The following is a 14,221-nucleotide window of genomic DNA, read 5'->3' on the forward strand; positions in this document are numbered from 1 at the left end:
GATTTCTACTATTTTGTTATTCAACATTGTTTCATAGATCCTAGCTAACACAGTTAGACAGGAAAAAGAGAACAAATTATATTTGCAAATATGATGGTCTTCTTAGAAAAACTAGGAAAATACAAAATTATCAGAACAGAAGGTTTAGTAAAGCGCCCAGTTATAAAATAACTACAGAAAAGTTCCCCTTTTCTACTTCCTACCAACCAGTTAGAAAACATAATGCTCACAACACAACACAACAAAAGATGCTATATTAGTTACCCATTGATGCATAACAGATTACCCCAAAGCTTAGTGGTTCAAAACATTTACCATCTCAGTTTCTGTGGGTCAGGAATCTGGGTGTGGCTTAGCTGAATTCTCTGTCTCAGGATCTTCCATGAAGCTATAATCAAGTTCTTAGCCACGGCTATGGTCTCTTCTGAAGGTTCACCTGGGAAAGTCCATCCACGTGGTTGCCGGCAGGATTCCATTCCTCACGTGTTCTTGGGCCAAGGGCCTCAGTTCCTTGCTACTTGTTGGCCAGAAGCCACCCTCAGTTCCCTGCCACATGGGCTTCCCATAAGGTGGCTCACAATGCGGCAGCTGGTTTCATCAGAGCAGGCAAGTGAGAGGGTCAGAGGGAGTTCTTGCAAGACAAAAGTCACAGTTTCTTATAACGTAGACCCAGAAGTAGCATCCCATCACTTTTTGCCACATTCTATTCATTAGGAGCCAGTCACTAGGTCCATCCCACATACAAGGGGAGGGGATCATACAAGTAAGGACTTCCAGGGATCACTGGGAGCCATTTCAGAAGCTCCCGAACACAGACACAATTTCTGTATTTCATGAAAAGAAGCAAAAAACAAACAAACAAAAAATTTTTAAAAAGAAGCAAAAAACACACTCATCTATAAAACAAAACTTTGCTAAAGAATAACAATAGAAGAGACCTTCGTAATAGAAAGATACACCATGTTCCTGGATGGAAATGCTCAATGGTGTAAAGTTGTTTGTCACTAAATTAATCTATGAACTTTTTTTTTTAATTTTTTTTTTAATTTTTATTTATTTATGGTAGTCACGGAGAGAGAGAGAGAGGCAGAGACACAGGCAGAGGGAGAAGCAGGCTCCATGCACCGGGAGCCCGACGTGGGATTCGATCCCGGGTCTCCAGGATCACGCCCTGGGCCAAAGGCAGGCACTAAACCGCTGCGCCACCCAGGGATCCCTATGAACTTTTTTTAAAAGATTTTATTTCTTTATTCATGAGAGACACAGAGGGAGAGAGGCAGAGACACAGGCAGAGGGAGAAGTAGGCTCCATGCAGGGAGCCCAATGGGGGACTCAATCCCATGACCCTGGGATCACACCCTGAGCTGAAGACAGACGCTCAACTGCTGAGTCACCCAGGCGTCCCTTAATCTATAAACTTAATCCAATTCCAATTCACAGAGGGATTGTTTTGATTTTGTTTGCCTTGACAAAAAAATTCTAATGTTCACATAAATGACCAGAGCAAAACATAATTAAAAAATAATAAAAGGGGCTGTCATGATTATTAAAATAGGCAATGTCTGTGTAAAATAGGCAATGTCTCACAGGCCAATGGAACAGAACAGAAAGCCCAAACACATAAAATACATTCAGCATATGATTAAAAATGGTCTTTTAGATGACCAGAAAATGATTGATTCATTTATGATCAACTTTGGGGTAGTTGCTTAATTTGTTTTATTTTTTTTTATTTTTAATAATAAATTTATTTTTTATTGGTGTTCAATTTGCCAACATACAGAATACACCCAGTGCTTAATTTGTTTTAAAGTTATGTTCTTACTTCTCATTATGCATGAAGACTAAATAGGTTAAAGAGTTAAAAAGTGAAATTTTGAGGGTACCTAGGGGGCACAGTCAGTTAAACGGCTAAGTCTTGGTTTCAACTCAGGTCATGATCTCAGGGTGGTGAGATGGAGCCCCACATCGGCTCCTCCATACCCAGTTTGGAGGAGAATCTGCTTGAGATTTTCTCCTTCTGCCTCTCTCCATACATAAATAAATATTTTTTTAAAAAGTGAAATCAGAAATAAATATTCATTGAAAATGTATATATTCTTGGTGAAGGCAAAGGTCACACAACAAAGTCTGAGATCATAAGGGGAAATAAATAAAAATGAAGCACTTCGGCATATTAGTAAAGTATAAAAATATCAATGCAAATGACAAACGTCAAAACTTCATTGTGCAAGATGTGACAAAGAGTTTTATATGGATAGGTGCAAAATATACTACATCTTATAAACGCATACTAAACAGATGAGTGTTACAATAGAAAATAGTTGAAGAATGTGACCAGGAAATTCACCATTTATTCATTTAATCAATAAATATTTACCAAGTGCCTCCTATGTGCCAGACATAGTTCTAGGTTCTTAAGACACCCCAGTGACCAAGCCAACGTGTCTACCGCTATGGAGCTTACATTCTGCAGGGGAGAGACAGGCAACAAACAAATAAGTAAGTTGTGCGATATTTTAGAAACACTATGGGTAAAAGAGAAGAGTAAGTTAGATCAGTACTGAGGGGCCTCATTGAGAAGATGACAGTTGAACAAACCTTGAACAAGTTCAGAGTGCCATGGGGGGTGGGGCGAGGTAGGGTGCTGGAGGACAGAGTGAGGCTAGTAAGGCTGGTGCAGGGAGAGCCGGGCTCCAATTGAGGAGGACCCTGGAGCCACCAAGAGGGCTTTGGCTTTTATTCTCCGTGAATGGGGAACCGGTACTGGGTTTTAAGCAGAAGAGAGAAATTTTGACTTAAAAAAAGAAATTTTGACTTAGGTCTTAAATGGGCCATTCTGGCTACTGTGCTAGAATAGACTTGTGTACAAAGGTAGAGGCAGGGAAATCACGTGGAAGGTCAACAAACGCAGACAAAAGGCTCACTCTCACAAGTAATCAAAGAAATGCAACTAAAAAAAATACATCGACATATTTTATGCTTAATGTTTAATTCTCTTTGAAGAAGACAGTACACAGTAGTGATAAGAGCCAGGGCATTCTGGGCAGGTAAATGGAGACCACCTTTCTGGAACCAGCTGAATAACCTGTATCAAAACCTCAGAAATGTTCAAACCCTTTCTCTGGAAATCCAACTTCTAATTAATTAATCCAAGGTGCTAATAATGCCTGCTGCTTATTGAGTGTTTGTAAGCACTGTACTAAATATTCCCTATATATTTTTTAAAATTTTATTTATTCATGAGAGAGACAGAGAGAGAGAGAGAGAGAGAGACAGAGACACAGGCAGAAGGAGAAGCAGGCTCCATGCAGGGAGCCCGACGTGGGACTCCATCCCAGGTCTCCAGGATCACACCCTGGACTGAAGGCGGTGCTAAACCACTGAGCCACCCGGGCTGCCCAAGGGAGGTTATTAATTAAATCATGATTTATCTACATAATTCAGTCATTAAAAATCTTATTGAAGAAAAATAGATGCAGCCAAGTGCTGATATAGGCAGAACTTTAAGGAGTTTCCTGCTACAATTTGCCAGCTGCTGTGATGTTTCTTGATCTAGGTGGAAGTTCCATGGGTGTGTTCACTTTGGGATCATTCATCAAAATGAACACTTTGCATACTTTACTGTGTATGTATTATAGTAAAAAAATTTTAAGTTATTTAAAAAATTTTAAGTTGCCAGATGCTTCTTCTCCTGGGGAACACAAAAAAGTCTGTGGAGCACGTCTTTTGGGGTCTCTGGAGTCCCCCTTGTATGTAGACATATGGCTGGTAGCCACCACTTGCTCCATGGGGAATGAAGGAAGGATGTGGTTGGCCTCAGGGCAGATAGAAATTAAAGTAATCTCTACCACTCAATTTGCCCTCTTAACCAGTGGGTCAGGATCACCACTAGCTCCATGGGGAATGAAGGAAGGATGTGGTTGGCCTCAGGGCAGATAGAAATTAAGGTAATCCCTACCACTCAACTTGCCATCTTAACCAGTGGGTCAGGATATCCCAACCGAGATCTGAGTTCTTCCCGCCAGAGTGAACCTGAAGATCTGACTGTAGACTCTGGATCCGGGTTCCGTCCTAAAGGGGATGAAGGCTTAACAACGATCAATGTGAATACTGAAAAGGCAAGCAGGTCTTGACAGTTACCCTAACATGGGAAATGGTCATCAAATATGATTACATAAAGCAGGTCTTAAAACAATATATGTAATATGATCTCAAAAATTTTTTTTAAATATTTTATTTATTTGTTCATGAGAGACACACAGAGAGAGGCAGAGACATAAGCAGAGGGAGAAGCAGGCTCCCTGCAGAGCCTGATGCAGGACTCGATCCCGAGACCCTGGAATCATACCCTGAGCCGAATGCAGACACTCAACCACTGAGCCATCCAGGCATCCCTCAATTTTTTTTTAAAGAGGGGGGGAAAAACTGGAGAGAGTGGTTTTTGTCTATGTTACAGAGTAATTTATTTTATTAGCCTATATTCTCAATTTCCTATAACTGACATATTTTGTAATCTGCAATAAAAAGCTGTAGAATATGTAAGGGAGAGATTGCTGGTATCCTGTCTCTATTCCTCTTTCATACCCTGTGACCCCTACTTCCAGGACCCAAGCGGGCAAAACTCATCTCCTCGAGGACTCCTGGGGTGGGGAGGGGGGCGTCCCACACACTAAACTATAGGAAATACCAGCAGTGAAGAACCTTATTTTGTCCAGTCCTGTGGCATACAGTAGGAGCTTAATCCATACCTGTGACCATCATTTCCTCTTACCTGGAATTGCCTGCAAAACATCCCTTGAGTAGAAGCCCAAGCGTCAGGCTCAGCGCCTTGAAGTGCACCAGAGCCCGGGAGTGGGCACTGCTGTCCGCTGCCCCGAGGGCCCTGCTCCCTCGGAAGCCTGGAGCCACCTGCCCCACACACTGGCCCTTCAGCTCACTGCCTCCCCCACCAGAGGCAAATGAGCAAATTGCATGTGCCCCACAGAAAGCAAGCCACCTCACAAAGGTGTCGCAAGGACGGAGTCACACAGGGACAGGGATCAGGATCGGACGGACGGACGGACAGAAATTCTCTCAAAGGTCACAGAGCGCTGGCCCAGCACCCTCACCGCCACCCGGGGCTCTTCACCCTGGTCTTGCCTATTGTGTCACCCTCACTAGATGGCAAGCTCCTGGGAGAGCAGCCACGTGAGGCTTTTGTCCCCCTCCCACCCACCCACCACCGGCCCAGGGCCTGGCATTCAGCAGGCACGCAGGGGACCTGCTGACTGAATGTGCAGACAAATGAATAGTTGAGAGAAACATTGGCAGCAGAGACGCAGTGAGTGGGTAAGCCATGTGCGGGAACAGACAGATGGAAGAGACCGCGAGCCACAGAAGTGGAGGGGCGCGGAGAGGATGAGTGAATGAATGACAAGTTGGGGGGGGGAGTGTTGAGAAAAAGAAGCAAAAAAGCTAAAGAAACCCAGTGAGACCCAAATGAAAGTTAAAGACACAGAGGCAGGAAAATTAAAGCAGAGAAAGGAGAGGAGCGAGGCTTCCCTTAGCCTTGCCAGGATGCCTTAGTCAGCACCCCTGGGTTCCTTCCTCAGTTTCCCTCCTCGGGGTTTACAGGGCTGGAGCCCGAGGCACTGGCACCCTGCTTGGTCTTGCCAGCTTTCTCCTTTGGGCAGGGGACTCCGTTGGCTCCTTCCCCACACTGCACGCGGGCTGAGGCCCACCTGCCGCCCCGAGCCCCGGAGCTGGACAGAGGGGGCTCTCCCCACAGCAGGCCCCTGCCGACAGCTTTGGCGCAACCCCACGGAGGGAGGCCCCGGTCCCGGGGCCTGAGGAGCAGCTGGGCCTCTAGTTTCTGGGCCTGGGGTTGGAGGCCTGGGGGTGGGAGCAGGGAAGGTTCCCATCGGCAGGCCCCAGCCCCGCCTGCCTCTGGAGTGGGGGCGGCGGGAGTCAGGAAAGGGAGAAGCTGGCCAGGCTGGTGGCCCAGGGGGACCGAGGGGCTTCCTGCCTCCGTGGAGACGGGCCTCGGTGCCCAGACTGTTATTTCAGCTCTGGTATTTCCAATCCCAGGGAACCAGGGTGGGGGAGGGGGCGGGCAGGGGCCCAGCTTGCGGGGAGGGAAGGCGAGTGGGAGGCAGCCAGAGCCACCGAACTCCTCCGGGTCCTAGAGAAGGGTGGCTCCTTTCCTCCCCGCACCGCCCCCACCCGCCCCCACCACATCTGTCCCTCGGAAAGGTCCTGACCTCACCTCCCCCACTTCCGGACTTCTCCAGAGTTCCAGCCCTGGAGAGACACTCCAAACCGAAGGGCCGCAGTCCCCGCCACGGCCCCTCCCTTGGCTTGGCTCCGGGACCGGAGCCCCCCTGCCTCCCTGACCGTTGTGCCAGATGTGGCTGCCGGGGAGGGGGGAGCAAGGCCTCAGCTGGCAGTGGTCACTCGGTGGTCCTCACTCTGCGGAGTCAGCGAGTTCTGGGTCAGCTCACCAGGCCTCCTCATGCAGCACTTCCTCCGGCCCCCCTTCCAGAGTCAGGGCCGGGGTACAGAGGTCAAGGCTGGGTGGGCCGGAGCTTCCGTTCCCAGTTCTGCACAAATCCCACCAGTGCCCTTTCCTGAGCTGCCCACCCAGGTGTCAGGGCCTGGGGGGGAGGGGGACGACTGCCTCCTTCCTCCTCCCTCCCGCATCACAGAAATGTTCAGACCCCCAGTGGGCCTCCTGGCCCTTCGCCCTGCAAAGCAGAGAGGACTCCCGCACTCAGTTCCTCCTCTGCTCCCCAAACCCTCTGCAGGTCAGGCCTAATGTTTCCTCACTCCTGCGTGGATTTTCCAGAACCTTGAGTTCCATTCCAGGGTCAGGCACGGGACACTAACTGCTCCCCGAGCCCAGCAACAGAGCAGCCCAGCCCAGATCCAAGCACACAGTCGGTCTCACTGAAGTCGTGCTCTCGACAAGCTTGCAGCCCTGCATAGCTGGCCCTCCGAGGTCCCTCGAGACTGGTTCCAAGTGACAGGAACTGGCAATAAGCCTCCACCAGGATGAAGTTTTGGAATATAGGTGAGATCTGGAGCCAGTGACCAAGAAAGAATTCATGAGACATCTTTGGTGGTTTTATTAAAGCCCGGATCGGGACCGGGAGACCCCTGGGCAGGATGAGCTGCTGCCCCGGGCCTGTGAGGGGTGGCTGAGCATATTCTTGCAGGGTTGGGGGAGCTATGCAAAAAGGGAGATTTCAAAAGCATTTTCATATGCTAAGGAGGACCTACACGGTACTGGAGGCCTTGCCATTGTCACGTTAAAGACTGCCTTTCCCTCTAGCAAGGCACTAACTAAGACAACTGGAAGCTTCCTAAAGAATGTCACACATATCCCACCCTGGGTGGGGGTTGTTTGCGGGACATCAGCTGTGCTTTGTCCTCAGCTAGCCCTGCTCCCTCATCAACCATATGGCTAGACCTTAAAAACGTGAGTGTGAATCCCAGCCTGTAAGGACAGGGCCCAGAGAGGAGCCCCCACGCCACCTCCTCACGTCCAGACAGCCCAGCCCAGCCTGGTGACTCAAGGGCCTCACTGGAGCCAACTCTGCACCCTCTGCAGCCCGGCCAGGCCTCTCTAAGACGGCCACTCTGAAGGTTTTCAGTCGGAGGATGCCAGGACACCTCCAGCGACGGAGGCAGACGAGGCCTGGCCCTGTGTCTGGAGACAGGGAGTGGGGCAGGCTCCGCTGGGCTCACAGAGCTGCAGGAGGTGCAGACGGGAAGGCCAAAGAAGGTCAAGGGAGGGGGTGGAGAGGAGGGAGAAAGGGGGTGGTGCTCAGCGCCCCCTCCCCACAAGGATCCCCCCCCCCCCCCCCCCGCCGCCCCAGTACCAGGAAGGGTGCTCGAGACAGATACAAACAGGAAAGGGGCAGAGCAAATGGGGGGGAACCCCCCATGGGAGATGAGCCCCGCCTCCTCTCTTCCCCTCTCACGGGTGCAGGAGGAGGAAGATAGTGGCCACATGCCTGGCGCCGAGCCAGGCACTTTTCATAATCTTCTCATTTCATCCTCCCAGATATGCCACAAGAAGGGTATTGTCACCCCCGAGATACAGACTGAAGACTGAAGCTCCGAGTGCCTAACAGGCTTCCCCAGGGAATGGCTGAGGGCCGGGCCAGGTCCCCGGGGGGTCATCCTGGGGACCCCAGCTCTCTGCTCTCAGCAGGGACGGCTGGCAGGGCCGTGGCCCTGGCTCGGGGAACCTACGCAGAGGCCCAAACTCTGTTCAGAGCAGAGTTTATTCAAACAGAGCCTAACAGGAAACTTGGCTCCTCTGACTCACTCTGATTCGACCTTATTAAGAAAAAAAGAAAGAGGAGCAGGAGCCAGCACTGGGTAGGGTTTCACGCCAAGAGCTGGCTCTCAGGCAGAGGCCAGTTGAGCTCGATAGCCTGTGCCCCCATCTCCCCACAACCCCATCTCTGCCTGGCTCTAGAAGAGGGGTCCTCTCCACTCTCAGCTGGTGGGGCTCCCCTACCTAGCAGCCATCCTCTGTCCTCCCTCCATCCTTCCTCTTCCCTCCCCCCTCCCTGACTGGGGGTACCCTGAGGCCTGTTTCCACTTCTCCTCCTCCTCTCCTGGCGCTGCTGCCCATCTGGCTGGTTGGAGGGCCCTACGGGACACCAGGGATTCCAAGCAGCTGGGGCCCGCACTGCAGGGGGCAGGCAGGAGGCCTCGAAGGCTTAACCCTCCAGGTCCCGGCCCCCAGTGAGCCTGGCTCTTACTCTGGCTCCTTGTAGGAGCCAAACGGGTGACTCCTGGCCGGAGTCCCACCTGGGGTCCGAAACTTAACCCCACATGAGGTAACTGAGGGGCCTGTGTTGAAGGGTTGCCGGCAGGAGTCCGCTGAATGGAGCCTCACCCCAGGCACAGTGCAATGGGTGAACAAATGCCAGCTGGCAAGGGTGAGGGCCAGGGCTCCAGGGTCCCCGAGGAATGTCCACTCTGGTTTGCTTCTCCCAGGTGGGCTCCAGGAGTCTCCAAAGCAGAGGGGAATCTGCAGAGGCCAAGTGAAGGACAAGTTCTTCCTACGTGATGTAGAAGCACAGGAGGGAAATATTTGCCCTCCAGTTCACGCATGAGTGAGGCTGGGGAAGGCAGCCCAGGGGAGGCAGTCAGAGGGTGACTCCTTGGGTGCCAAGGTTCAAACTTCTGGCACCCCTCCTATCCCCGCTGTCCTCGGAGAAGACAGAGAAACTCTCAAAGCACTCTTGGGGACCATCTGCCCGAATCCCCCATTGATCAGATGTGGCAACTGGATCAGAACGGAGAAGGGCCTTGCCCAAGACCCCCCACCCACCCCCAGGGACTTCATCACAACAACAGGACCAGGCCTGGCTCTCCGGAACCCCCCTTCCTGCTGTTCCCTCAGCACTCGAGGCCTCCTCTGCTCCATCAAAGACAGCCCCTGGGTCGCATTTTACCCACAGGCACCCTCAGATTATTGCCAGGCTATGTTGATGAGAGAGAGAGAGAGAGAGAGAGAACAGAAACCATGCGATGCAATGTATGAGAAACTGACCTCTCCCGTGACTTCACAAGTTCTGTTGGGCACAGGGGCACACCCCGTTCTACACCCTGTTCTACAGACCAGGAGAGGAAGGCCAAGAGGTGTGCGGGGAGGGGGGAAAGGCTGACACTCCAGCCCCTTTGTGCGCAGGCCTAAGGAACTGGGGTCCAGAATCAGGGGGAGGGGGGATTCGGCATGTCCTCAAGGAGACCCATCAGGAGAGGAAGGCCAAGAGGTGTGCCAGGAGGGGGGAAAAGCTGACGCTCCAGCTCCAGCCCCTTTGTGCTCAGGCCTAAGGAACTGGGGTCCAGATTCAGGGGGAGGGGGGATTCGGCATGTCCCCATCAACAAGAAGGGGGGTCTCTTAGGGCTGGCTTCGGGGAAGGGGCGCTCGGGGAGTCCTGGGAGGGGGGGGCGGCGGGAGTGAACAGGGGTTAGGGGCTCCTTCAGGGCCGGAGAAGCCAGTGCGCGAGCCCAGGGATGCTGAGCCCAAGGCTGGGGGAAATGGTCCCAGGGCTGTCGACGCGGCTCCGCCTGCCAGGGCCCCGCGCGAGGCCTCCCGCCCCCCCCCCCGCCCCCCCGCTTCACCGCCTTCCCCGGAGGCAGGTCTGCGGCTTGGCTGCGCGCTCGCTGGGGCGGCGGGAGCCGGGCCCGAAGCCGGCGGGCCGTAGGGCCGCGCGGAGGAGGCCCCGGCGGGCGGCCTCCCGGCCTCCAGGCCTCCCGGCGCGCCCGGCCCCGGCTCGTTCCCGCGGCGCGGGCGGCAGGTGCGGGGACCCCTCTCCCGCCGAGAGCCCCGCGCCCCGGGCGCCGCCCCGCCCCGCCCCGCCCCGCCCCGCCCGCGGCCTCGCCATGCCGTCCCCGGAGGAGCCGCGCCGCGCGGGGCCCGGCCGGCATGGACTCAGCTAGAGCCGCGGCGGGCGGAGCGCCGAGCCGTCGTGGAGGCCGCGGGCAGAGGAGCGCGCGCCGCGCCGCGGGGGCTGTGCCGAGGGGCCGCCATGGGTGCGGGCGCGGGCGCGGGCGCGGGCGCGGGCGGCGGGCTGCGGGCCCTGCTGTGGGGCGCCTGCCTCTGCGCCCTGGCGCGCGGGCAGGAGGCGCGGCCCGGGCAGGGCGCGGCCGCGGGGCGCTGGCGGCAGCTGATCCGCTGGGAGAACAACGGGCAGGTGTACAGCCTGCTCAACTCGGGCTCCGAGTACGTGGCGCCCGGGCCGCCGCGCCCCGACGGTAGCTCGCGGCTGCTGCTGGCCGGCGCCCCCCAGGCCCCGGCGCGGCGCGGCCCCGGAGGCCTCCGGCGCAGGCAGGCCCCGCCGCTCCCCGCGCTCCCCGCGCACCCCCTGCAGCCCCTGCAGCCCCTGCAGCCCCTGCCCGGGCGCGCGGGCTCCGACACGGTGCGCGGCCAGGCGCGCCACCCCTTCGGCTTCGGCCAGGTGCCCGACAACTGGCGCGAGGTGGCGGTCGGGGACGGCGCGGGGCTGGCGCGGGTGCGCACGGCCGTGTCCCCGCCGCGCCACGGGGGCGGGGGCGCGGGCGCGGGCTCGTCCGTGGCGGCCTCGGCCTTCGCCGCCACCTACCGCCAGCAGCCCTCCTTCCCGCAGCCGTTCCCCCCGCCGCAGGCGCCCTTCGTCGGCCAGTACGAGGCCTACGACCCCGGGTCGCGCAGCTACGACCAGGGCTACGTGTACTACCGCGGCGGCGCGGGGGGCGCGCTGGCGGCGGCGGCGGCCTCGGCCTCGGTCTCCGCGGGGGGCGCCTACCCGTTCCCGCCGCGGCCGCGCTACGAGGACTACGGCGGCGGCGGCGAGGAGCCCCCCGAGCTCCCGCCGCAGACCTTCTACCCCGGCGCGGAGCGGCCCTACGCGCCCCCGCCGCCCGCGCCCGCGCCCGACGGCCTGGACCGCCGCTACGCGCACAGCCTGTACCACGAGGCCGCCGGCCCCGAGCTCGCCGCCCCCGACGCGGGCCCCGCCGCGCCGCGCCTCGCCTGGCTCCCGCCCTACGCCCACGCCGAGCCGCAGCCGCCCTTCCGCGCGCCGGAGCCGCCCTACCTGCCGCTGCGCAGCTCGGACGCGCCCCCGCCCGGGGCCGAGCGGGCCGGCGCGCAGCAGGGGCGCCTCAGCGTGGGCAGCGTGTACCGGCCCAGCCCGAGCGGCCGCGGTGAGTACCCGCCCGGGACCCCCCCCCCGTGCCCCCGCGCCCCCGCGGCCTCCGGGGCCCCCAGGCCCGCGCGCACCCCTAGAGGCGGCACCTGGCCGGGCTTGGCGGGAGGAGGCCCCTGCACCTGCAGGTGGGGGTCAGCTGGGGACAAAGGGAAGGACGCTCTCCCCCTCCCCTGCCTGCCCCCCTCCCTTGTTTCAACGGAGTAGGGGGGCATCTGCCACCCGCCCCCCGCCCACCCCCCTCCGCAGCGCCAGCCTCGCAGGGGGAAAGCTGGGTCTCGCTCGGGGTGGGTGCGCTAAGGCCTCCCGGGGGGATGCCCCTGGACGTGCAGCAAAATCCCAGCCCCTAGCATCTGTGAGCTTGGCCCGCGACGCGCAGGAGGTCAGGGGGGCACCTCGTGGCCCAGGCCGCAGTCCAGACTGAACGACAGGACTTCCCTCGGGGAGCAGGGGGGACACTGCCAGGGCCAGGCTGGCCAAGCTAGCGAGCGAGGCACCGACCCCGGGCGCAAAATTTAAGGCGGATGTCAAAAAAAGCTCAGGGATCAAGGAAAGTGACATGCTAATGCCTCTTGGGTCAAAAGTCATGCAAACGTCTAAGAAAAACCTGTGATGAACAGAGTAGTATCCCGCTTTCAAGCACAATTAGTAACCGAGCCCCGCCGAGCGGTGCGGGAGCCAGAGGCGGACTGATCCTGTACTTATTTGAAATGTTGATTATTTTGTTCCGTCACAGATTTTTCTGGCCACCGATTCTGAGTTTTAAAAAGTGTTGCTGCAGATACTACTTCTCTTGGCTACTGGTTTTTATTTTATTATTATTATTATTTTTTTTTATGTTTGGGTGCCCAGGCCCATACCTCGCTCAGCTCAGCTCAGCTCGCTCCTCTCCTCTCGCTCAGCTCAGCTGCTCCCGGGAGAGCCCCAGGAGGGAGCTGGAGACGGCCTCCCTCTGGCGTTTTCATTTTCAGCGGGGGAGAGGGTGGGGATGGATGCAAAACTGTGACCTGGTCTTGGGAAGGCCCAAGCCATCCGTACGGGAGAAGCCCGTGAAGGGACAACCCCGTGAAGCGGCAGCTTTCCTCCGGTGGACAGCTCCACACATGCTGTGGCAGACAGGCTTCCGCACTGAGGGCCCCCGAGTGGCCTGGCCAAGGCTAGGTGGCTATTGCAAGTCCAAAGTCAGCTTCGATCAGGGTTTTCCGTTGACCCCTTCGGGCTGCAGTCACTGCCCCAGTTCTGTGCTCCACGCCAAGGTTGCTGTGCCAGGCGTACCAGGTGAGGGCTGAGCCCGGCAGGGCCCAGGGGGTACAGGCACAGCACCCCCAGCCTTTGCTCCTCTGCCTGTGTGTCCGCTCAGGAACTGCTGCCTTGTCTCTAGCCACACTGACCTGGGTGAGAGGGTGCTGCTTGGGGGTGGGGGTGGGGGTGGGGGAAGGGCTGCTGGAACCCAAGGCTAGGGGAGAGGTGTGTCCCCACTGGTAGCACCCACTCCCTCACATCCATGGCATAGCACTCAAGTTGGGTGCTGAATCCCACTTGGAGATTGGGACAGGAGCTAGATGGGGGGGCCCTGCTGTGCTCTGATGAAGCATGCGTCCTCCTGCCCACTGTGGCCTCCCCCACATCTGGGCCTCCAAGAGATTTGCTCTTGGAGGGGGCTACAAGCTGGGCATCGTCCGCTCCTAGAGCTCCTTGGAGGAGAGGGCAACCCATATATGGGGTGCTAAGCTTTCATGAGGCTTTTCTTAGGATACTCGACCTCAAAGTGGGGCTCAGTCAGAAGGGCATGGGAGAAATCTGAGGCCTCCAATGCCCCAGCACTCTGGCAGAGCTAGGCCTGGGACTCAGCACCTGCGTCCCAAGCCAGTGGGTTTTCTAGGGCCCCTCTTTGGCCTGACAGTTCTTAAAGTTCAGAGGCGACCGGCCAGGGCAAGGCCACGTCTGGAGTGGGGGTGCTCGGGGCTTATCGGTGTCTCTGGTCTTGCCCCTGAGCCCCACCGTTCATTTGGGGTTAAAGGCATTTTTGCTGTTGCTGGTAAGCATCAGATCCGGCCCCTGGTCTGGGAGAGGCATAGCAAAGGGGACACCTCAGTGCTGTGATGGGGCAGGCTTGCAGGGCATGAGCCGCGGGAGCCCAGATAAGGGGCCTCCCCAGGTGGGGGCTAGCGGCCCAGAGAGGACTTGCCAGAGGAGGAGGGATCTGTGCGTTGCTGCAGGTAACAGCCATCAGCACCCTCCAGGTGCTCCTTCCCCTGGTCATGGAGGGGATGGGGTGGGAGGTAGGAGGGAGCGTGGGGATGCAGGCTAGTTTGGGGCCCACAGAGAGACCAGAGAAGGAGCAGTACTTTCTCCCCCATCATTGATTTCCCCTTCCCACCCTGCTAGGCCCAGACCATGGAAAATCCCCGTTAAGAGAGGGCCAAGCCTTGTGCTTGAGCTCAGACCCCCAGGCCCGGTGTGGGAGTCCAAGGCAGATTCTCTGGGACTGACCTCATTCCTCCTGGCCACACACCCAGGGGTCTGA

At 56.9% G+C, this 14,221-nt stretch overlaps 1 protein-coding gene and 2 long non-coding RNA genes across 4 annotated transcripts in view; 2 read left to right on the plus strand and 1 right to left on the minus strand.

Annotated features, from left to right (window-relative positions):
- On the minus strand, positions 1-11,688 carry LOC140623264 (uncharacterized). Its single transcript, XR_012022933.1, has 3 exons — positions 11,584-11,688; positions 2,381-2,470; positions 1-824 (listed from the first exon to the last, which is right to left on the minus strand). It is a non-coding gene; the product is annotated as an uncharacterized lncRNA (long non-coding RNA).
- Positions 5,102-8,593, plus strand: LOC140623263 (uncharacterized). 2 transcript variants are annotated; one of them, XR_012022932.1, is made up of 3 exons: positions 5,102-5,331; positions 6,786-7,051; positions 8,048-8,593. It is a non-coding gene; the product is annotated as an uncharacterized lncRNA (long non-coding RNA). The 2 variants fall into 2 exon arrangements; XR_012022931.1 differs by having other exon boundaries at positions 5,111-5,331; positions 6,847-7,051.
- LOXL1 (lysyl oxidase like 1) overlaps positions 10,403-14,221 on the plus strand; it is a 22,410-nt gene continuing 18,591 nt past the window's right edge. Inside the window, exon 1 of the mRNA XM_072809560.1 lies at positions 10,403-11,692. Coding sequence (XP_072665661.1) covers positions 10,537-11,692 — 1,156 coding nt within the window. The 5' untranslated portion in view covers positions 10,403-10,536. The remainder of the gene's footprint in view (positions 11,693-14,221) is intronic.

Source organism: Canis lupus, chromosome 32, assembly GCF_048164855.1.
Source record: "Canis lupus baileyi chromosome 32, mCanLup2.hap1, whole genome shotgun sequence".
Classification (NCBI taxonomy): Eukaryota; Metazoa; Chordata; class Mammalia; order Carnivora; family Canidae; genus Canis; species Canis lupus.